General features: G+C 42.5%; 2 protein-coding genes across 9 annotated transcripts in view; one reads left to right on the top strand and one right to left on the bottom strand.

The window, feature by feature from the left end:
- prickle2a (prickle homolog 2a) overlaps window positions 1-19127 on the top strand; it is a 24013-nt gene extending 4886 nt beyond the window's left edge. Inside the window, exons 1-8 of one of the 8 annotated variants that reach the window (XM_068223030.2) lie at window positions 4549-4655; window positions 6792-6946; window positions 10510-10623; window positions 11488-11625; window positions 11931-12134; window positions 12241-12427; window positions 15024-15956; window positions 16070-19127. In XM_068223030.2, the coding sequence (XP_068079131.1) occupies window positions 6815-6946; window positions 10510-10623; window positions 11488-11625; window positions 11931-12134; window positions 12241-12427; window positions 15024-15956; window positions 16070-16974 (2613 nt within the window). In that variant the 5' untranslated portion in view covers window positions 4549-4655; window positions 6792-6814 and the 3' untranslated portion in view covers window positions 16975-19127. Of the gene's footprint in view, window positions 1-4548; window positions 4656-5197; window positions 6000-6791; window positions 6947-10509; window positions 10624-11487; window positions 11626-11930; window positions 12135-12240; window positions 12428-15023; window positions 15957-16069 lie in introns of those variants that run through there. The other 7 variants (XM_073909861.1, XM_073909860.1, XM_068223031.2 and 4 more) reach the window with 7 other exon arrangements.
- Window positions 19128-19271: 144 nt separating this feature from the next.
- Window positions 19272-25000, bottom strand: part of LOC100332221 (uncharacterized) — a 12321-nt gene continuing 6592 nt past the window's right edge. Inside the window, exons 7-8 of the mRNA XM_073911384.1 lie at window positions 23982-24065; window positions 19272-20101 (exon numbers count right to left, since the gene is read on the bottom strand). Coding sequence (XP_073767485.1) covers window positions 19889-20101; window positions 23982-24065 — 297 coding nt within the window. The 3' untranslated portion in view covers window positions 19272-19888. The remainder of the gene's footprint in view (window positions 20102-23981; window positions 24066-25000) is intronic.

A 25000-nucleotide genomic window follows, 5' to 3' on the forward strand; every position in this document is an offset into this window, starting at 1 on the left:
GGACAGAGACCTTTACTTTCTTCCCTTTCCTTTCTGTCTTCATTCCTTCAGCTGGACTTGACTTGCTCAGACGTTGATTTTTTCCAGTTAAAAATAAATAAATACAAAATGAATGAGTAACTGAACAGCATGTTTATGAGCTTTACCACTGACCCATCACTGTAATCCTGATTCATATAGAGCCATATTTCTTTATAATTTTAGTAAGAATCAATAGCAGTGCAGATTCTCTCTCTGCCTGTAGGTGGCGTATATAGAGCAACAGAAATGCACGTTTCATTGGTATATGCTATAATCAATGCAGCTGTCTCCGGCTTTTATTGGCACGTAAATAGACAGAAAGTACAGTCGAATCTTCACTGAAGACAGCAGCTTCTGTTCACAGATTCATTCATAAACTCCACAGATTCTTTTCTTCCAGTATTTCACACCTCAGGAACAGCGAGGTCCGTCACAGGCTCAGATTCATCAGCTTTCCATCAACCAATAATCCACATCTAAGCTACAATCAACAGATGCACAAGCATATTGGCTGAAGCACAGATGTTGAGTCTAGCTTCAGACAGACAATATCACGTCTGAAATGAACAAATATCTGTATCATGTCTTTGAACCACGTAAAACACTTCATGAAACTAAAAGCTTTAGTGAAAACTGCCTAAGCACAAAAGTCTGATTCTGGCAATCTGTTTTTTCTTTTAAATGAATATTGAGAGTGTGATTTAATGTAGGAATGTGAAACTAAAGTCAGTATTTGTCAAGTTAGTACAGATGTTTCCCTGATGTGTGCTGTCCTCACTGCTGGTGCTCCTTTAAGTGAATGAATAAGTATATTCCTATTTAAGGCTGGACGCAGCGGCTCTGAAGAGTCCCACAAACACTGTCTGACCAGCGGAGGCTGCCTGCAGATTCAGGAGGTTTACACATTGTGTCTGTTTTATTATTGTTTAATTAATAACTGTATGATTAGCAGTGAACGAGGAATATCAGTTTGGTTCAGGATCGTGGCCAGCACATCCTCATCATACTCCTCCAACAGTGAATCTGATTAGTTTAAGTGACCTAATCTAAGAGTGATTTAGCGTTCATAGTCATAATGATCTAATCTCCACAATGATCTAATCATATTGATTTAATAATGATCGAGTCTGTTTAAATGTCGGTGATGCAATGTTGCTTCAGTGCAAAAAACAAAAACAAATAAAAGCTTTTATAAAATACAAAAACAAATAAAATACTAAATGTTGTGTTTTGCGTGTTGAGCCACATGATGTGCAGATGAGGAAGGGGCTGGTGGGGGATTCCTGACATGGAAAAACTTCATTCTTTACAAATATTGTATATCATAATCCTCAAGCAGAAGGTTCCTTAGGGCGTACTCACACTATGCTGTGCGTACCGTGTCCAGGCCCGTTTCCCGGATCGTTTGAGAAGTGTGAGTGCGCTGAATCGGGCTCAGGCGCGGTTCACTTGAGCTTTAGCGCAGTACACTTGAGTGTGAGTGCAAAATGTGCCAAAGCCCGAAACTGAAAGCGAGGCGTGACTTTGAAGAGGCTGTTTCATATGGATTTATGAATCATTCTTACTGTTGAGTGAACGCAAACTGCCCTAGTTTATTAAAGATGCAAACCCCTCACTGCACAACAGCTGCACCTTCAGCACACATCTCCTAAATCCGGCAGCGCGAGGGCTTTATGAAGTGGCGGATCTGTTTGGCGAAATTATATCTGACTGTGTGTCACCGCATCCCTAAGGACTAAAGCGATATAACTACTGAAATCTCCACTGTGCTGAGCGAGAGCGCTTACTGAACACCCGTTCTATCCCTACTCCACTTCCCTTTTCCTAGATAGGGCTGCACGGTGGCCCAGTGGATAGCAAGAATGTCTCACAGCAAGAATGTCACTGGTTTAAACCTTTACTGGCCAGTCGATGATTTTGTGCAGAGTTTATATGTTCTCTCGGTGCTCGGTGGGTTTTCCCCAGGCTTCCTGGTTTCCTCCCACCGTCCAAAAACATGCACAATAGGTGAATTGACTAAACCAAATTGGCACCACAGAGGAGCCCTCAGTCAGCAGTATATCTCTCATAGCAATTCCTAACTTGTCAATAGCTATACAGCAGGGGAGTTCTCGAGATCTACCTGAGCTCAAACTCCCCTCTCACCCTGCTAAGGGGAGGGAGCCTCTGGCTTGAGGATCTTATAAGCTCAGGGCTCTCTCCCGGACAGCATGATGAACACGGTTTATAATCAATCATCAGCTGAGGGTCAACTCTTGAAATTACACCAGTATAAAAATCTGGCCACATCCGTTCATCTGGCCAAAGGAGAACTGACCCGACTGAACCCGGCCTCACTCACAGATGTTTTCATGACTTTGTTGGCATCCCATTCTCACGGGCTGAACGAAATGAGTCTTTCAGTAATATTATTGATTTTACTGCACTGTGAGATGAGAGCAAAAGTTAAGCTGCATGATGAAAGTGTTGTCTTCTGTAGAGCTGCTGTTATCACCAAATTAATTAATCTCTGGATTTGGCTTTGTCAATGCTGTTATTTTCCATCTTATTGCTGTGAAGGTGCTTTGAACAAATTCTGTTTTTGTATGAATCCCTACGCAAATAAACGCGACATTTACAGATGACATCTCGAGCGTGGTGGTGTGTTTGCTGCAGATGTTCAGCTTGATGTCCAGATGTGCACAGATGTGGATGTGTTGAGCTGGACAGAACAGCAGAGTCACACCTGTGGACAATCAGGCTAATAAACATCAACAGTAAAAAAGCAACAGAATGACACAAACTAGAAGTCCACACTCGACCCAGAGAAGGCTTGAGCTCAGCACTGAGACCAGGTTTATGCTTTCAGCTTCTATTGATTAATAAAAATTCAATAATCATGATTATCAGTGTAAGCATTACTGAGCAGTGGGGCTTGGCAGTATCAGAAAGTGTGTATTTTTTGCCAGAGGACACGAAAGAGAACACCTGCTTCAATGTCATTCAAGCTGGACGATGGTTTCAGACCAGCACTGCGGGCAACAGGACTGGCAGATCATTCGATATCACTGCTAGCATGAAGACACTGCTATTAAACCAATTGATGGATTGTGGTGTAGGTTGCTTTAATGGTTATGGGGGATTTGCCATAACACCCAGTTATTGCACTCTGCCGTATATTGCCGTATACTGACAGTCACAGTGCCTGTGTTGACCCCGGTCCACCAGTGAGGGATTGTCTTCCCTTAAACTTTCTTTGGAATATTATCTAAAGGTGAAATGACCTGTTCATCCACAAAATCTGATCCCACATCATGATGCCATCTGTTTTCCACACTATTTCTTTTTGAATTTGCCATCATCTCTGGCTGTTGCTCGTTACCGGCCCCTTTGATTGTCATGTCTGCATGTCATAGAAACGGCAGATCCATCTCCATCCTGACTGGTTCCCAATCACCCAACAGCTGATCACTAGCGCCGGTCACCTCCTCATTATTGCCGCTGTTCCCATCAAGGTAGTTAGAGCACAGCTCTAGAGGACAGCCATAGCTACATGAGCCCAGGAGAACTTAGAAACTCACCGTCACTGAAAACAGTCAGCTGCTGCATCAAGAAATGCCCCGCGACTCTTTGTTCCACATAGTGAAAGCTGAACTTCAGTTCTGTGCAGTGAAGACACTCATTTCCTTTGAGACCAAAAAATCATCTCACGTTGTCAAAAGGGCAGTGGACATGTGTGTCGGGGTGTGATGGATCCACATTTCAGCTGGTTTCTGCAAAGTACAGACACTAAGTTCTGAGCCTCAAAGACCAACGCAAACATCTGTCATAGTTGGGGAAGAGCAGTGACTGGCAGCTGTGTGCCACTGACTGAAGCAGAGATTGCTGGAGTACAGAAACCTTTACGGTCATCAAGATGACATCGTTCATAGAAAGAGGTTGTTCATGACACGACGGTGCAGAACTGTTATTCTCATGTCTGGCATCTTTAATCTGGAACAGCCTTCCATGCACATTTCAGGACATATCAGATATCTATAATCAGGGCAAACAGAGCTGGGGACATTTACCAAAAACACACTGTGAGTAGAATAGCATCTGTGTTCATGTCAGTCTGCATGTCTCTTTATCCTGTAGTTCACATAGTCCTGGATCCGACCTGTATCCAGAGCAGAAGGTTGAGTTAAACTGAACTGAACCAGTTTTAATCTAGACGGAACTACACCAGCATTATAGCACTTTGGGGATTTTATCATTCTCCCTTCCACATAATCTACATTGTGTAAAGCGCTATAGAATCAGAGAGCATTAGTCTCGGCTCAACACACTGCAACAGCAGACAGAGCACAGGTGAAGTGTGACGGTGTAAGGGCTGTGCATGTGTTCACACTCGCTCACTGCTAAACCTGTTGTTGTATATGCTTTCATGCTCTTGGATGTGCACAGGGTTTCCACGGAGACCTGTCACTGCAGAGAAGCTCCATGGCGACCAGAGCACGAGCACGGCTCACTGAAAGAGACAAAGCCAGAATCCTGCTGTTAGTTTGAATGATTAATGCGCTCACGGTCAGAGAGAGCAGAGCAACTGAAAATCCACCACACGCTTCCAGTGATGCCAAAGTCACATTCTCTGCTAAACAGTGCTCGTTTGCAAGGTAAGGTCACTGGAGTCTCTTCTTAATGATTCGTCTGTTGTTGGCCATATGCGAATCTTCAGCCTAGAGAGTGCGCAGCAAGCAGGAGATAGTGTGCTTTGTGGGGACGTACCTGCCACATGTCTATTTCATTCCTGTGCAGTTCCCTGTTTGGGGTGTTTGGTGTTATGGTAGACAGACATTCCTACAGCCGTGAAGCGCCATATTCCCCAGATGAACTTCTTTACCGGCGCGTTCAGCTCCACTCTCAGATTCTCCATGTCTGTGTAGTTTCAGCTTAATGTGAACTGAGCTCTTCAGAAACTGGAGCCTTGAGGAACAGATAAAGTGAGCCCAGCGCGTATCATTTTGTCATTAATACACGGTGACGTGTCTCCATCGCTGAGGCTTAATTATCAACTCAAACGCAGCGGCAGTAATTACAGCTGTATTATGAAGCGCTGTCATGTGTCGAGAGCCCACTCACCGCCGCTGACTGACGCCAAGTGTGTGGGTTTGAATTATTTTCTCATCTTCATCATCGTCACGGACAGCCTATAAACAGTTTCTTGCTCAGGTCAGGAGCGACTGAGATCAGCAGGAGACGTGATTAACTCTCGCTATTCACTGGAAGTCAGTTTGTTTTAAAAATGGACGTATTGACAAAACCGCGAGGTTTACTGGTTTTCTTATCGTCTTAAGCTGTAAAACCCTGGCCAGAAACAGCCCAAACTGGATTTGCAGTGTGAGTCTGTTCAGTGTTCCTGACTCTCCAGCAGAAGCAGAGGATCAGCGATGGCGTTTGTTTTGCAGAGGTGTTTTACTCTCCGCTCTCTGCCTTTCATCATGATGTAATGTTGGGCTGTATTTACTTATAAATGATTGTTTATCAGAGCTGTGCGAGTCGCTCGGTGTGCCGCCATGTTCGTTAGACAACACACACGCAGACACGCATACATTCACATCGTTGGTTTGTGTGGGTAAAATAAGCAGAAAACACAAATGTAGATGAACTGTACGGCTGCCGTTTGGTCATGAGTCTTAAGAAACTTGAAGGTCAGCATCAGTCCTTCAGCTGAGAGATTTTTCTCATGTTGCGTTTTACACAAATAAGAAATTCTCTTTTGCCATCTCTCCCTCTCTCTTCCTCCCTCCCTCCCTCCCTCCGTTCCTTTCTTTCTTTCTCACACACACCCACACAGAAACAGTCAAATGCACAGGCAGAGCGAGAGCGAAGGATGAGGCATGACACATAAAAGAGAAGAGCGTTTATTTTTCGCTTTGCTTTAGCGCTGCGCCTTTCTTGCTTTCTCCTGTTTTTCTCAGAGCTCGGCTTTTTTTTCCAGTGCTGGTATGAAGATGCAGGTCTGTATATCTTATCTTTACACTGATAGCATAGACATGCGTATAAAATCATCTATTTAAACAGAGTTTTGAAGCGTAGTTAATGAAGAAGTGTGTTCTTTCCCTGGACCTGGTCTAGCAGAAGCTGTTGCGTCCCCGTGGTTGTCTTCTCTGTGGTCGTTGTGTTTTCTTTCTCTCCCTGTTGGCTGTAGAGACCAAAGAAGGTTCTTGTGTGTTTGAGACGTCATGATGGTGTCTGACTAGATTATTTATGTGTGATGTGAGATTCACAAATCAAACTCTGATTACCAGCACAGAAACTGACGGTGATGTTCGTAACCCCGTCTGTGCTGACGGGATGTGATGCTCGAGGAAAGGTTGAAAATGTTTAAGTGTTTGAAACCTCTCAGCGCAGTTCATCAACATTCGCATGACTTCTGCAGCTCCAGAAATCTCATACTGTATGTTGGTATTATGTGAAACAGAAAATAATGTTCTCTATATGTGTCATTTGACAATAGAGCAGATAAAGCCATATACAGCTGATATTGCTTTTAAAATGCTGTCCAAATAAAAGGTTTCTTAAATTCTTGAATTCCCTCTGCGTTTCCCTTAAATGTAGTTGAAGTAAGGTCACTAAAGTCTTCACATGCATTATACTGGTCTGACAGCACTAAATACTCCAGCATTTTTGGACTGTGCGCAGTGTGAGGTGTGTTTGTGTTTGCAAAATGAGAATGAAATGTGTGCAGGCGTCTGTGATTTCCACACTTCAGTGTTCTCAGTCGGTCTGTCTGTCTGTGTTGTCCACAGGCGTAAGGACATGAAGTGCTGATATGGCTCTGGATATGGAGAGGACGGTGTCTAAAATCATGTTTGACTTCCAGAGGAACTCGACCTCTGATGACGACTCCGGCTGCGCGCTGGAAGAATACGCCTGGGTGCCGCCCGGCCTCAAACCTGAACAGGTAACACACACTGCTAAACCTGCCACAACATCTGGGGCCTGTTTCAGAAAGGAGGTTAACTGAAAACTCAGAGTATTTTAACCCTGAAATGCGAGAAACTCTGGTTTTTCCGTTTCAAAATGGCAGGTTTGTTAAACTGGAGAAAGCAGGGTAAGTCAAGCCTGTTTCTGAAAGAGAGGTAACTTTAACTCAGAGTCAGTTACTGTGGTAACTTACTCTGTGAATCTAACCTGGTCAGAAGCAGGTTTTATTCTCTAAACTCAGAGTTTCTGTCGGTCTCCTCCCCTTTTTTAAAGATGAAGCGGTATTTCTCGCCTTAGCCTTACGTTTCCACCCACGTATTTTTATGCTTATTTTGGATACGTGCATAAAAACGATTGATAGAAACGTCATGATGCACATAACTTTTTAAAATATGCATAAAAAACGCGCATAAATGAGTAGGTTAACTTTTATTCGATAGAAAATGTGCGCATAAACTACGATGGAAACACTTTTACTGAACAAATTACAGTATGTACATTAAAAAAAGATCATGATCATATGATAATGAAAATGTGTGTAAATGGACAAACCAGCAGGCTGAGCACACTGTAACATGTCTTAAATGTTGTTTTAGTCATTCTAAAATGCCTTAACTGTTTCAGTATTAGTGTATATTATTAATTACCTCCGAACGTCTGGAGCGTGTCAAGAGTCTCTGCGTCTCATGGCTTTAGACGCCCCCACGTGTTCATTGTGTTTCAGCATTGTCTTCTGACATCGAGGCGCAAGTACATTAATTAGGCTAAATAAAGAATTAATTGACGCAGCTTCTTCTACCACAGTAAATTCTGTTTTTACTGTTGATATTTGGTGCCAGTTTAATCAGGAAGTGACGATTTTTTTCTCTTTGAGTCGTTGGATGGAATTTTTTAGCACTGTAACTAGATTAATGGGATTATTATTCTTTCTAAAAATTATTTTTAGTACTGCTTACCTTCTAAATGTTATATTAACCTCTATCACTTGATCAATAAAAAGGCAGACACACAAGTGCACTGTTAAATCATTTAAAACTAATAAATGTATAAAAGAAAAGTTTAGAAAAAAATATATAAACGTCACAAATTACATTACTTATTTTATTATACTTAAATATTTAAATACTTAAAAAGTGAAATTAGGCATTAACTTGAGCAGCTGTTTTCCCACGCTAACTGTCTCTTCTTCACTGATGGTTGCTTCTTTTCAAATATATACGCTCATATTTGCTTTAACTTTGCATGAGAACATCAAGTTCAGCTGGAGAAAGAAATGCTGATCTCTTTTATAAGATATTGCCATAGTCACTCGTAATGTCTGCGCTCCATTGATAATGCCTTTTTATAGTCACGGTGTGCGCGCTTAACTCTGAGTTGGTCTACTTGAAGTTGATTGACCCAACTCAGATCAGCTGTTCTGAAACCGAAAACTCAGAGTTTTTAATCTCTCGCTAAATCAACTCAGAGTTCAAGTTTAAACTCCGAGTTGTTTGAACCTCCTTACTGAAACAGGCCCCTGGTCACATACACAAAATCAACTTACACTCTGAGCAAACACGGTAAATCCCCATCTCTACTGTAACTTTAGCTTAAAATAAATGTCAAAATATCAGTTTATTTTTTATCTATCCTCATTCATGACTTTGTCCAAATAAAACACTAGACCATGAGCTGTATTTATTCAAATATATCAGAGAATAAAGTGACCAAACCCTAAATTCTTGAATCAATGAATCTAAATGAACATATTTTTTCCAAACAGCTGTTCAGGCCATCAGGTGAAATTATATTCATGTCACAGCATATATTTGATCCAAAAGAGCAAAAAAAAAAAAAAAAAAGATCCAAATGCAAATGTCTGTGGTGGTTTTGGGAACAGCAGAGCAGATGTGTGCCACTGACGATCCGCGTTCATATCAGTGACCTACATTTGAGTGAAGTGATTGTTTATAAACTAATGTCGAGAGGACAGTGGGTTGCACTGTCACCTCGCAGCAAGAACGTCACTGCTTCTAGTCCTTACCAAGACATTTCTGTGTGGAGTTTACACGTTCTCCCTATGCTCACGTAGGTTTCCCCCGGGTTCCCCGGTTTCCTCCCATAGTCCAAAAACATGCAGCTTAAGTTAATGGACTAATCCACATCAGCACATAGACCTGCTCCAGGTCCGTTATCTCTTAATCACTGTCTGTTCATGAGTGACTACAGCAGGGGAGTTCTCCACATCTACCACAGCTCAAACTCCCCTCTCACCCTGCTAACGGGAGGGAGCATGATGAACACGCTCTATAATCACTCATCAGCTGAGGGCGAACTCTTGAAATACGGTATTCAATGAGAAAAAATCCAGATAGCAAAAATGTCGGGAGATCATTGATTGTGCTGTAAGAAAACATTTAACATTTAACTTCCATGGTTGTGTAGTTTAAAAAAAAACAAAAACAAAAAACAAAAAAAACATAGACGATCTCTGAGCATGTCTGATTTACTGCTGAACATTTCATGGTTGAACAGATGGAAAGGAAATGGCTCATGTCACAGAGTGAACCTGTAAGTCTCTCTCTCTCTCTCACACACACACACACACACACACACACACACACACACACACACACACACACACACACACACACACACACACCCACACACACACACACCCACACACACACACACACACTTTAATAAATGTAAATGATGGCATCAGTCCCTACAGAGTAAATGTTTGAGTTTTAATGTAATAAAACACACTTGCACTTTTGTCAGCAACAGAAGCATCAGCGGCCTCTGCTCACTGCTCACATGTCTCCAGGAACACATTCTGCCCTTTAAAATAGTGAGCGAGAGGAGTCCATCCACACCTGGAGCCGGTGGTCTGACCGGGTAAAGGATCCAGCAACAACATTCATTCTAGCAGGAGTGCTGGTGGAGCTCTGTCCTCTCCCCCCAGGAGGAGGTGGATGTGGGGACTGTAAATCCCTGAGAGAGGGACTGTGTTCTATCCGTTTCGTCACTTTACACTGAGCCTGTTCTGTCACCCAGTTACAAACTGCTGAAGTCCTCCCACTCCACCTCCTCCACCTCCTCCAGCTCCTCCACCTCCTCCACTGTGTGAGTCAGCCCAGAAACACCCTATAATGTCAGTCTGATCCAATCAGTGCAGAGGGCTGTTCCTGAGCGCTCTGCTTAACTTCTATTGGCCAGGAAGGCAAAATGTTGAACTACATTGATCTACATTGGCCAGATCTTCAGCCCCATCACTGCTGGACACACTCAGTGCTTCAGTTCTGCTGCAGCCGATCCTCCGAGTGAAGAGTGACCATCCTCAGGCTAAATCCTGATCTCCTTTCTTATCTGTTGCTCTTCCTCTCTCCTCTTGCTCCTCCTCCTCTGTTACTCCTCCTCTCCTGTTGCTCCTCTTGTCTGTTTTAAATGTCATGCTAATGCTCCTTCTCTAGAACTAAATCAGTGATAGAAAGTGTGTAGTTTGTAGTTGTGTTTGTTATTGATGTCATGTGTCTGTGTGTGTCTGTGTGAATGCAGGTTCATCAGTACTACAGGTTTTTCCCAGAGGATAAAGTTCCTTATGTGAACAGCATCGGGGAAAAGCATCGGATCAAGCAACTCCTTCAACAGCTGCCGCCGCATGACAACGAGGTCTGTTAGTCCATCAGAACTCATCTTTACCTGCTTTACTCATTTGACAAAACACTGAGCGGGTGTGTGTGGAGGGGGGGGGCAGTAACTGTATTTCTAAACCAGATGACCTAAAATATTCGGCTCCTTCCCGGAATAAGAAAACTGATGGGATTTGATAGTTGCCATGTCAACACTAAAGAAAAAAATGGTCAAAATGAAAAAGAAATTCAGCAGATTTTCTCGAGGCTTCTCTGACTAGCAGAACACACTAAACGTTGGAGCTTTGCATTACAGTGAGTCAAATGTGTATTATTAGAGCGATGATGTTCTGTGATAGCAGTATTGATTAATGTGCTATTGTTATCTGTTTGTCATTTCTTACTGTACTGTCCTTTTGCAATCAGGGCGCTTTTATTGTGTTTAATAATTGTATTCGATTGTATTGAACATTAGAGTTCCATTATTTTGGAGGTAAGTTGCCGTGCCGAATACGGTACAGTGATAAGCTGAGGAAAATATAGCCTTGATGCATTTCTTGAACCAGAAGCAGCGAGAGCAGTGGATTATCCAACAGAAATATAACAGGAGATCAGTCTGTCATCATGACACAGCCAGTGTAGACCGGATGCCAGATTAGAGTGGGTTTCGTTCTCTTCAGATGCTTAAACAGCTTGTGTCTAGTGTGAACATGTTACATTTAGATGCAGTTCCTGAGGTCTAGATCGGGTCTATCACCAACACTTGAGGAGTGCTTTAATATTGAATGTGCAGGCACAGGAGTGTGTTTATCATGAGCTTATAACACCACTGAATGAGTGTCCATTGGGGAATAAATGTTCCTCGTTGAAGCTTTACTTACCGGCGATTCTTTACCGATGTCAGGTTCGGTACTGTACCTCTCTGGATGAAGAAGAGAAGCGTGAATTAAAGATCTTCAGCAACCAAAGGAAGAGAGATAACCTAGGCAGAGGCACCGTCCGACCTTTGCCCCTCACCATAACTGGAGCCATCTGTCAACAGGTACATGACCCATCCTAACCCGAATAGTTCAACTCCATCTTTATTTCTATAATACTTTTACAATGTCAAAGCTAACCCCCCCCCACAGCACCTGCACCCATGCCTAGGCCCAGACCGGCACACAGTATCCGTCAATGTTCTGTAAAACTGCATTAATGTGTCAGAGGAAGCCTTGGCTTCTCATCACTGAGGTCAATGTAATGTTTATATGACCCGTCAGATGTGTGTCTGGACTGGAGATGGTCTTGTAAACCGTAGCTGTGCTATAAAAGTTGTAGACTACATGTGATGTCCCTCTCCCACAGTGTGGGGAGCAGATTAAGGGTGGCGATATCGCAGTGTTTGCGTCACGGGTGGCTCACGGCCTGTGTTGGCATCCTCACTGCTTCGTGTGCGGCGTCTGCTCAGAGCTCCTGGTGGATCTGATCTACTTCCAGCTGGAGGGCAAGATCTACTGCGGCCGGCACCATGCTGAGCGCCTGAAGCCCCGCTGCTCCGCCTGTGACGAGGTAAAACAACACCCCTCCTCACCTCTAGGTGTGCTGTGAAAGCCAGAAGGCCTGTAGTAGAACCTGAAGTGTAAAGCTGTGATCTGCAAAGCTCTTTCTGTTGTAGATCATCTTTGCGGACGAGTGCACCGAGGCGGAGGGCCAACACTGGCACATGAAGCACTTCTGCTGCTACGAGTGCGAGGCTCCACTCGGCGGCCAGCGCTACATCATGCGTGAGGGTCACCCGCACTGCTGCAACTGCTTCGAGAACCTGTACGCCGAGTACTGCGACTCTTGCGGAGAGCACATCGGTGAGGAAAGACCTTCAGCATTTACCCTATTTAGAAAATCCCATCAGCTTCTCTCTATTAAATTTGCATGTGATATCTTTTTCTCATGGATCATGTGAACAAACAGAACAGGTTTGGAAACGGGATTGCATGGGCTTCACGTGAAACCAGGTTTTACTCTCGATTTTACTGCATGATGCCTTCAGAAAAACAACACGAGCATCTTTATGTTTAACGCCTCAGATTTACTGCTAAACCAAAATAAAAGGCCAAGTGCAAGTGTGTTTCTTCTCTAACAATAATTTCAATGGGGAGATTTAACAGGTAAACTAGTCAGAATCTAGGCGTCTCCATTTATATTTCATATTTTAATAAGGGACGCATGCTATTATTCAGTCATTCATTCATTTTGTTTTTGGGTTAGTTCCTTTATTAATCAGGGGTCGCCACAGTGGAATGGACCAGCAACTTATCCAGCATATGTTTTTACACAGCGGATGCCCTTCTAGCTGCCACCCATTACTGGGAAATACCCATACACACTCATTCTCACACACACACACACACACACACACACACACACACACACACACACACACACACACACACACACACACACACTCATACACTATGGCCATTGTAGTTGATCAGTTCTCATATAGTGCATGTGTTTGGACTGTGGGGGAAACCGGAGCACCCGGAGGAAACCCACACCAACACGGGGAGAACATGCAAACTCCACACAGAAACACCAACTGACCCAGCCGAGACTCGAACCAGCGACCTTTCTGCTGTGATGCGATCATGCTACCCACTGCTCCACCGTGACTCCTACATCTTATTAGGGTTTTAAGTTTTTAAAGTGCTAGCACTAAAATTAAAATTAATAAAATATATATATAAATTATATTTTAGAAACGGGTACAGTTGCCACTAGAATTTTCTTTAAATGATTTGAATGAATTTTATTCAGGACATTTTAAACCGTAATCAACTGACTGGCATAAATGATCAACACTAATATCTCCCAGTGTTAGGTTCTGATGGTTTGATGAGTTCTTTTTAAATGTCTGAGTAAAAAACAACAGTTTCAGTCTGATGTAAAATACTCCACTGTGCTGTTCAGCTCTACAGCATGCGCGGATGTTGGTGCATCAGTGATTTGATTCTCAGGTTTGCTGAGATGTGGGCTGGCCAGTAGCTTCTGATGTGGATGGTCTTTGTCTTCAACAGCACATAAAAACACACCTCAGGAACAGCAGACCAGAAAATGTAAAAACTGTGACTTTGCACACCGCAGTAAACCTTGAAACAATTTATCATCCCATGTCTAGTGTGTTTTGAAGGCTGCACTTTTTGCCGATGTGCTCGCAGTTGAAAAAAGTGAACAGCGCAAAAAGCGCCTCAGCATGTCAGTCGCGTCTGTCTTATTCTCCAATCAAATGAAAGCAGAGGCGGGGTTTCCATCTAAGGTGCCTGCAGTGTTTGTGTTGTCAAGACAACTACGGAGACTTTTGAAGATGGACTTGTGGTTTCTGTTTTGAGTTATCCGGTGCTGTTTGACTCGCATATCTTGAATATCACAATATTATTAACTATTAAAATTCTATTGATATCAACAGGAACACACATTACGCAGCTGATTCAGTCATTGCCTTGTAACATAAAAAGTGCACCACTCTACTTTTTTCTTGTCAACAATAAACGCAGTGTCGTGCGCCTCGCGTTCTTAGACTGGAAAAGCACGTTCAGTGTGATCGGCCCCTCAGGCTGCTACAGGCCTTTTCAGATAGGACCTGAAGTCACTGCTAGACACAAGTAGACCTGTGGTTTTTAAGTCTGACTGAAAGAAACCATGTTTGAGTTGAACATTTTTACAGTGCTTCTCAGCCTAAATTGAAAAGCCTAAATTAGATTGTCTTCTTCATTAACATATTTATATATGATTGCTTTTGATGGCTGAAATGGTGGCAGTCGTGGTACATTAAATGCATCTGCAGCAAAAGTGAGGATTGTGGAGGTCATGTTTGCTCTGTGCAGCCTCATCTTGCTGATGTTCAGGAAACACAGCAGGCTGTAAGTTTGTTTAATTCCACTTTTCACTGTAATCTTTCTGTCATTGTTTAGAATTGATGATACTCTTGACCCTTCTGTGTAGATACAAAATAATTTTGACCAGTTATGGGATTTTATCACAGTATAAAATGTTCTTATGCCTCTGTAGATGGAAAACTCACTTTATTATTATTATAGTTATAATATGCACAATCACTCTTTTTTACGTTTAATATTTTGTGCTGAACTAAAAGTGCAGGAACTCAAAGGTTTGAAGCAGCATTGAATAGATTTTTATGACTTTCTAAAATTTCTGTCACCACAAAACAAGCCAGAATAAACAGCTGAACAATGTATTTTTAGTACTTTATATTTTTGTAGTCCAACAGACACTGAACAATACACATTACTGCTCTGTCCAAGAATAAAGATGAGTGTACCCCAATAGCAAGATCTATACTATACATTTAATTTATCAAGATTTATTTCTGACATACAGTGCAGAAAAAAAACCCCCAAATATCTTTGTTGAACTTTATATGATGTCTGCCATGTGTTTCAGGTATAGACCAAGGTCAGATGACATATGAGGGTCAACACTGGCATGCCACTGAAGATTGCTTCAGCTGTGCCCGCTGCAGTCAGTCTTTACTGGGTCGTCCCTTCTTGCCGAAACAAGGATTGATCTACTGTTCACGTCTCTGCAGCCAAGGGGATGAGGCCGAGCTGTCAGACTCCTCAGACTCTGCTTTCCAGAGTGCCCGCTCCCGACAGTCGCACCACAGTGCCTCAGTTGGCAAGGACGGGTCAAAAGGAAAGGGTGAAACTGTACGACAGACCTCCTCTGGCCCTACAACACTGTCTGGTGATGCAGAGCCTCTGGCAGTACAGATGGACTTGCTGAGCGTGGCCAGCCCAGCGCCCAGCCGCACACCCCACCGCACGCCAACCCGAACCCCCAGCAGGACCTCTAGTCGGTCTCCAAGCCTGAACCGCGAGCAGACAGTTTGGGTAAACAGGGACGAACCTTACTCCTATGAGTCTCAAAGAGATTCTTCTACATCACCAAATCCCCATCAGCTACGAAGCCAATGTAGCATCCGTACCGCATACCCTCCTTCTCCCAATCAGCCCCCGAAGATAGTGAGCAGTCAGGAAGCGTGGTCCAAAGAGCCGCCTGGAGGAAACTCCAAGAAGCCTCCAGTCATGGCCGCACTGAGGGGACACTCTTTCAATGAGAACTGGATGCATCATGGCCAGGAACCAGAGTTTCACCCTCCAAAGCTCAAAACACAAATGAGCTTCAATGAGGTTTCGAGCCGTAATTCTGGATTTTTGGACAAGCGCAGTATCAGTGTGCAGGGTTTCCCTCGAGAGATGCGTCCTCCATTGCTACGAAGCAGGCACCAATTTAGGCCGAACTTTGGAGAACTTACGCCACTCGAACAAACACCACGAGGTTCTGCTGACTCCCTGGCCCTTTCCTACACTACAGGTGAGCACACATTCAGCTAGATTCAGGCTTTAACACATGACAGCTGTGTTCATACTGTCATACATGTTATATTGTGTAACAACTACTGATCTCTGCTCATTGTTTGTCTTAAGCAGGAAACTCTTTAGATGGGACCAGCAGGCGTCAGGAGCACTTCTCTCGATTTTCTATGCCTGACCTGAGTAAAGACTCTGGAGTAAATGTTTCTGAAAAAGGCACCGTGGGCACTTTAAACTCCTCAGTGCAGTTCCGCAGTACTGAATCTCTGAGCTCTGTCCCCAGACCCCTCGCTGATATTGGCATGCCCGTTCGACTAAGGTACCCTCCTCCTCTATACTGGGATTCGCCCCGAGGTCTGAGTTTCGAGGACCCAGTCAAAGGTCGCATTGGTCTCGCAGGAAGCATGTCTTGTATGCAGGATGGGAATGCCCAAGCAATGACACCACGGCCAAGACGTGCTCAAGCACAGAACTCCCCCCGACAGCAGCGGCAGCGGCAACGGCATCACCGCAAAAACCACAAAAGTCAGAAATATCAGTACCGCTCCCGCCGCTCTCGCTCAGATAATGCCCTGCATTTAGCTACTGAAGATCAGAGTTTTCCTGGAGACCCCATTCATAGATTTCACAATGACTTCGAGCGACCGTCCTCATCAAGACTCTCGCACAACCTCTTTGGAGCTAATTATGGCTATCGGCAGCAGTTCTTCAGGCCATGCCCTCGAACCACCTCTGACCTCACTTTGCAGGATCCCGGAGGTCCACAGATTGGACAGTACATGGGTAGGTATGGAGAAGCTGTTGAAGATGAAGATCAGTTCTGCTCCACCTGTTCCTCCTCTTCAGAGGCATCAGATGATGACGCTTATCTCCCGGGCGAAGGCATTCCCCGGCCAGTGCAGCTGCGATACTTCGACAACGAGGAGTTGCGACATCGTTATAGTCCTACGCTAGTGGGAGGTCACACACAGCTACATACTCGCAAACGGCGGAAGAGCAAGAACTGCATTATATCATAAGCGGAGGGTAATGTGAGCATCTGAGTGTGTGCAGGAGAGATCGGCAGGAGTGAGTACATTCATGTACCTTATCATTCGGTGTAACATCATAAAAGATTCAGCTTGCTGTAATTACGTTATCTCTTAATATGAGCAAAAATAGATTTGCTCTTGTGTTAAATTAAAAGTAAATACCTTAAAGTTACTATAATAAATGTCCAGACTCAAGAGTAGGAACTCAGTGTGAGTACACGTTCATTTCTAAGGTTCATATTCTCCATATGTTGATGGACACCTTCATTTTTGATGGCAAACACAGATAAAAGTGCTTTGCTGAATGAAGGATACGAGTCTTACTGTACATATGTCTTGCCATTTTTCTTTTTTCGTGTTGCTGTGTCTTTCCCTTTTATAAAGGCCCAAAGGATACTAATTATATTTATTATATTTCGCATTGCCAGCATAATTTAGCTTCATTTATAATTATATACAAATTTAGTATTTTTTAATGATGATTTGATGGTGTGCTCTGGATCTTTCTCATGTCTTTATGTCTCATGTTTTCCAAGCATCTGAGATTCGGAATCAACATGTCTGCCAGTATTTTGGTACATCCACAGGCACTCATCTGTAATTGTCAAATCCCCAACCTTTTATACTCTCATGCAGTCCAATATTATTACACTTCCAGTGTCCCATTCACACCATCCACAGGTTCTCACGCTGGACTCTGAACTAAATTAATTTGATCTCAAATGATCATAGATTATAGCCGTGCTCCCAGTGATCTTTAGCTAAATTTAATCTCTCAGCTTTTGTTCCAAAGAGGTCTGTGGACACCGTTAATAGAAGTTGGTTTGAACAATGCCTTTCCCACTGTCTGAACCTCAGAGAAACTCTGATTTCCATTCCTATTCTGTTCCACCTCTGCAGCGTGTGCCTTTCTGCTTTTCAGAACTGGTAATGGTGGCGCAGGACTGTGCTGTACTCATGCCTTGATCATGGGCCTCATGTTTGTTTGATGGGGTCAGGAGTGGCAGTATTGCAGATGTTTTATGGCCTGTATTCGGCTTATTAAAAGGATTGAAAGGGAAAATACTGTACATATCAACTTAGGAGAAATACTATTATCAAAAAGGTGAAGAAACCTTTATTCGCTCAACAGGGAAGAGATATTGGGCAGGGATGTACTCACTTCTGTTTTCTGCTGTTTGTATGTTTCTCAATTATCCAACTCTTGTTGACATCCTACTCGGGCATGTTTCAGTCATTACTTACGTTATAGATCACGTGTTCTGACCTGAAATCATGATTACTGTGACTGAACATTGCACAACGATCAAAGGTATTAGCTTATATTTATTTTAAAAGTATACTAAATCTTCTCTATTGCTCAGAATATAACTTCTGTTTTGTAGAAACTTGTGCAATAACAATCGCGATACAGCTTCATTTCTGGACTATAGGTAAGAAGTGAAGACTTAGTGTGCACTTAACTTTCAGAATTAAGATATGGATTTGACCATACTCTGAAATATCTTAAAACCATTGAGTTCTTCTGTGTTGCTTTTGAAAAGAATTTTGGATTATTGTTCTGCATAAACCCTAACAGTGTATCAAAACTCTATTTGCAACCATCGTCATACCCGTTTATACATTTTAATTAACTCATTTATTTATTTATTTTGGTTTTGTATACTTCTAGTCAAGGCTTCAATCCCACTTTCCCCCTTACTTTTTGGAATATTTTTGTGGCAATACGGTTTACTATAATCCCCATGCTGCTTACTGTTGGTTGTTCTGAATAGTTTCCTAATATGTGCTCTTCATAGTTTCAACTTGTCATTTTAAAATTAAACTTCTTAAAATGTTTATCATTTTGCTGGGCAATGTTGGTTTAAATGCAATATTCTGTCTTTTCCAAAGTCATTCAAATACCATTTACAAATAATCTCTAGAAATAAATGTTTTCCTAATGTCAAAAAATGAGATATAAAAATGATGTAGTATTGTAAAAGTTCTGTAAATATTGTCTTAAATATTTCTATATTTTGTATCTCCAGATGCATTATTTGTATCATATTGTAGAGTGTAGAAACCTGCGGTGACTGCATGTGTATCAGCCATTCATGTCTTGTATCTGAATTAAATTACTATTTGAACAAAGAAACAAAGCTTTTCAGTTTCGGATTAATACATGAACAAGTATGTCATGTTCTGGAAATATAAAGCTAATTCAGTTTAGATCTAAATGTTTTCTTAATGTGGTTTGTGGGAATTTTTCAGTCTTCTGAAAGAAATCATCAAAATCCTGCAGGTTTGTGGAAGACGATGTTTTTAATTAATAATGCAAGCAGATAGAAACAACTCTTTTATCAGGACATTAAAATGCCAGCATCTCGACAACGAGCTTTGAAGTGCACTAAACAAATTTTGCCAAACAATGTTGATATTCGAGAGCACAAAAACCAACCCAACCAACCTAGCTCTTTTGATATTGCTGCTATTATTAACAGACATGCTAAAATGTGGTTAAAACATACTTCAAAATTGCTTAGAGCACCATTGATACTGAAGTAACATTTCACATTATAAAGTGTTTAAGCTTACTTTATCATTTTGACCAATGTTTTAAACTTGTTTCTCTACAAGCTACAGGTCTCAGTTTGCTAATAATATATAGCTAGAAAACATAAAATGCAAACATGTCCGTTACATTTATACTTGAATATATCTTGACTATGGGATTAATGGGGCAATTATTCTAAAAGCCGACTTGTACAGACAAATGAAAACCTTTAAATACAAAAATGTGACGAATTTTATTGACAGCCAAAGCAGCACTTCAGACCCTTTTCAGAAACACTGATATCGTTACAGGTGTGAAAACCTTTAAGCTGACTGTACAGTACTAATGTGAATGTGGGCTCAGTTTTCAGCTGATGGAGGGTCGTCTGGAGGTTGACGCAGCACCTCGCTCTCTGGAATCATACTCCTGGATGAACTGCTCCATGGCCTGGATGCAGCGAGTGCCGATGTCCCGCAGGTTTTCACGCAGAGACAGCTGGATTGGCTTCTCCAATGATGGATCCTTTTCTACCAACATCTTCACGACCATGCCAAATGTATCACAGTCCTGCCGATAGACCTGTGGATTACACAAACCACAACTCAAAATTAATACACAACAAACAATATAATGATTAACAATAACTCCGTAGAAATGTTGTGAATATAAACCTGTTACCACAGAAAAACTCTGCACCGCACTTTAGCAAATCGTATTGTAAAACATAGCATGTTTAAAACTGTAGTGCAATTCTCTGAATTTTATTTTAAGAGAACACTGACAGTGAACATCGAGGAAAGCATTTAAAGCATCGCAAACTTAATGAAATCATAGATCATTTTAGTATAGCCTCTTTCAGTTCTGTGGTTAGACACATCAGTGTGTCTATACAGTAATGCCAGCTCTGCGTCACGAGTGGTTTGGAACATTCTGATGACATTAACAGACTACAACCACTGTACCATAGTGAGACCTGTTTACATCTTCTACCTTCAGTTTCCACCATCCCTGCATCGTTTGCACCAGACACATTCGGCTTGATCCAAACCCTCTCAGCTCCTTCTGTTCTTCAGGTACAGCTGTGCTCTCACATCATCAACACCTCCCCTCACAGCGGTAAACAGGCTCAGGTTTACCTGCTGCTTAAGAAATACAGTCTAAATCAAGCACTTTCACAGAACAGCAGACCAGTATTCCTTCTTCCATTCACAGCAAATAACTGGAGTTAAACCAACTCTTAAAACCAATACAGCTTGAGAATCAAGTAAACCTTCAGATTCTCCTGTAAACCTCCTGAACCAGTAAACCTCCAGACCTTACTGTAAACCTCCAAAACTGGCTAACCTCCAGATCTTCCAGCCTGATCTAATGAGAAATCGTATTTTACATTTTGTCAGTTTATTGGCTAATTCGTACGAATTCATACAAGTTTAGTCGAATCTACGATTTTAAAAAGGAGGCATGGCCCCCAACCCAACCCCGCCCCTAAACCTAACCGTCATTGGGTGATGAGCATTTGTAAAAATTAGCCACAAATCAAAAACTTGCCGTGAGATTGTGTTGGATCTACCAGTAAATTTCCAGATCTTCCTGTAAACCTCCAGGTCCTCCTGAACCGGTTAACCTCCTATCCTCCTGTCATGAAGGCCTCCACATCTGCACCTCAGTGCTCCAGCTGTTGGAGAGATGGAGTTTCCTGCTCAACATCTCACTGCTGGGATGCCTCAGGGCTTAATTCTCTCACCACTTTTCTTCTCAATCTACAAGTGATCATGGCTATAGAAAAATAGTAATAGAAAATGGCTTCCCTATTACTCGTATGCTGATAATGCTTATCTGCACCTCATTCCAGACAAATGAGCCAACGTTGCAGCCAGTCTTACAGATTTATACATCTGGATGAAAGAAAGACCTGAACATCTCTGTCCTAACCCTAACCCTAACCCGAACCCTAGGGTTCTGCTGGGGAATCTCTGGCTCTGTCAGGGTCTGTACACATTTTCAAGACCTCTAGTATTGACTAGACTAGTATTGACTAGCGCTGAATCAAAACACTGAATTGAGCTTGAGCTTTACTTTTATTTCAAAAAGAAAAAGAAAGACTTTTCTGTGTGTACATGCGGGTCTTGATGGTTAATAATAAGTGTGTCTGGCTATGACTGCAGTGAGGAGCTTGCGATTGCTAGTGTAACGTGATCCATGCGTTGGGTTTAATCTTCTCCTAATAAAGGAATAAGGGCTCTCTGTGCCGATTTCTCTCTGTAAGATTATGAGAAAACTGCACCTGGAGAGCGGAGACGGAACTGCAGCATTTGCCTGAGCAAATCTTAAAGGCTTTCTAAAATGTTTTTGTGATTTACATGAGGTTTGCCTCACCAAACGTTTGATCTGCATTACATAACAGCATTACACACAATGTTACATAAAGCAACAAATGCTAATGAATCTCTGACTTTAATAATGCTAATCGAAATATAAATCTTTATTCAACATTTATTATTTATGCGAGGATAAGCAGGCATGAAGGATTAAATCTTTACTGCGGTGTGTCTTGTAGTAACTGTAGGTAACTGTGTGTGCTGAGCTGCTATTACCAGATCTCTTCAAAATAGCACCTACTGCCTCATCCGCGGTTACCATAGAGATAGAGCGCCTGTGTGTGTGTGTGTGTGTGTGTGTGTGTGTGCGCCGGGGGGTTAAATTATCATTCCGCATGTATCTGAGTCATCGCATCATGAGCTCTGCTGTGCAATTTCTTGAAAATAGACTGAATGGCCATGATTGCAATGAAAACACTTTGTCTAATAGACCCAGACTTAACTTGCACACCTTGTGTAACTCAGTGAAGATGCAGACCTAACAACAGGTCAGAAAATACAGATATGTTCACGAAAGACCTACTGTTGGTGTGTGTGTGTGTGTGTGTGTGTGTGTGTGTGTGTGTGTGTGTGTGTGTGTGTGTGTGTGTGTGTGTGTGTGTGTGTGTGTGTGTGTGTGTGTGTGTGTGTGTGTGCGCGCGGGTTTACGCACAGACACTGGTTTTTCCTCCTGAGCTGCTTCTCTAGACTCTGTAAGCCGAACTGATGCTCAACACATTATTATAATAATTACGGTTCCGCTTCAGATCCACCCCAGAGTTTGTGTTTCTCACTCACACCCCCGGCTCCTCTAAGCAGCAAACCAGCGCTCGGATTTGCCGTCTCTGCATTGTGTCGAGACAAATTTACATTTTAGTGTTTGGTTCATCAGCAGAACCTCCTCATGACAGAGTCTGCTTTTGCCTGTTTCATGCTGATTATTAAACTTGTCTTTGGTCACAGAATGGACAAGCAGACTATCAGAGAGAGCAGAAATGCACAGAATCATACATTAACGCTATCCCAGTTTCTGCATTTAACTATTGAAGAATAGTGTTGAGCTGGAGAAGACCTGTAGAAAAGCTAACTGTTATTGTCATACTGGACGGATTAAGATGACAGAGCGACATGAGTTCTTTAAGCCCTGTTAATACTTGGCTTTTCCTGGCTAGTTGTTTTCGTGGCTCACACTGAGCAGAACAGTAGAGAAAAGCTGAACTAATGGCACCGTGCTCCAAATGAGGCGTTAAACTCACAGCAAACACTCCACAAACAGTGTCTGTACTGTAACGGTACTGTGACTTTAACATCTTCACACTAATATAACCTGAAGGTTAAATGTCTACAGGGTTTGCTCTATAAATATACAGCTTTTAAAGTTTATAGGACAAAAGAACAGTCTTTACGTTAATCCTTACACAATGCTGACCTTTATTTATATAGCAAAGTGTACAATACAGAGCTTATTAGACTATACTAATGTGTCCTTTACCTTTAAATGTCTCTGAAAACATCCAGATTTTAATCTAATTCAGCACATGTATTGTAAATGGTCTACAGGTACTGGGTGACTGAAAGGGTAAAAATATATAAACTGGAAACCAGAAGGCCTCAACAAAACATGTTAGCCAGCTAGTGGTAAGAAATGAGCTACAACGTGTTCAATTCAGCTCGCTTTAAGGGGAACAGTTCTGACATTTTCACTCCTCACCATCTGAAAACCTTTTAAACTCCAGACAAATCCGCTATCACGATACACACGTCTGAATGTGCACACACTGTTTACTGCACGCTTGAATCATCGTCAGGAGATATTGTGAAATGTGATATTCACCTCATCACATCTTCAACACAATGAAACAAATAAACTAGGCAGAAAATGAGCACTAGGTGGAACACACACACACACACACACACACACACACACACACAGACAGACAGACACACACACACACACACACAGACACACACACACACACACACACACACACAGACAGACACACACAGACACACACACACACACACACACACACACACACACACACACACACACACACACACACAGACAGACACACACGCACACACACACACACACACATTACCTCCTCAATCTGCTCTTGTTTCTTCTTGATGGCTCTTTTTCGGGTCACAGATGAGGCAGATTCTCTCTTGGCCTTTCGTAAGACCTGCAGGACTCACAGCGAGGGACTCGATCAGCTTCAGCTTTCAGGATTATGCTCATTAGAAACCCTAACCACAGCTAACCATCATCAACCAACGTGTGTGCTCTAAAGATCTTTAAAGTGTAGTGAACTTTAAGACAATCTGCAGCTCTGAAGACAGACAGCAGGGAAATCTGAGGTCAAAGGTCAATTTTACATTGATCAGGTGTAAAACCCCAGAGCTGAGCGACAGCAGACGTGCAGGTGTGTGTGTGTAAACAGATGGGGAACACACTCGCAGAACACTGGACACCAGTGGGCACCCTGTAGCCCATAATAATAATAACAATAATAATAATAATAATAACAATAATATTAAAGCCGCTGGCCCCTGGGAAGCTGTTATCATCTATTGAGGACTTCAGCATGATTAAAAGTATTACAGAAGAAGCACATGCAGTATATATATATCGTCTGTTCAGAAGCTCCCGATCTGGCCGGCTGACGCTGGTCTGTGCTGTTTCTGCTGTATTTCAGATCAGACTGTGCAGCACCATCTGCTTTTTGCAGGATTCTGATTGGCCAACATGGCTTCATGCTCAGGGTTATATCGCCACCTGCTGGTATGGCAGACATGACTCCTGCATCACAGCATGTTTTCAGGTGGAGGTCTTCATGAGACAGGAGACAGCAGATCGTCAGGCTCTTCGCACACTCACTGATGATCTACTGCCTTCAGTTCACCAACACTGAGTAGAGTTAGCATTAGCAACAACTGTGACGAAGGTGTTTAGTCTGCTGTGATATCACTGCTGTGTTGCATTGTGGGATACAGACCTGTCGAGGCTCTGTCTTTATCAGCTTTATAAACACCACTGTGTCCATCACCTCAGCTCACTCCTAGTGTTTCACTGGAGCTTCAGACTGTTCTACCAGACTACTACTCTTACTTTATTCAC

The sequence above is a fragment of the Danio rerio genome, chromosome 8 (genome assembly GCF_049306965.1).
Source record: "Danio rerio strain Tuebingen ecotype United States chromosome 8, GRCz12tu, whole genome shotgun sequence".
Classification (NCBI taxonomy): Eukaryota; Metazoa; Chordata; class Actinopteri; order Cypriniformes; family Danionidae; genus Danio; species Danio rerio.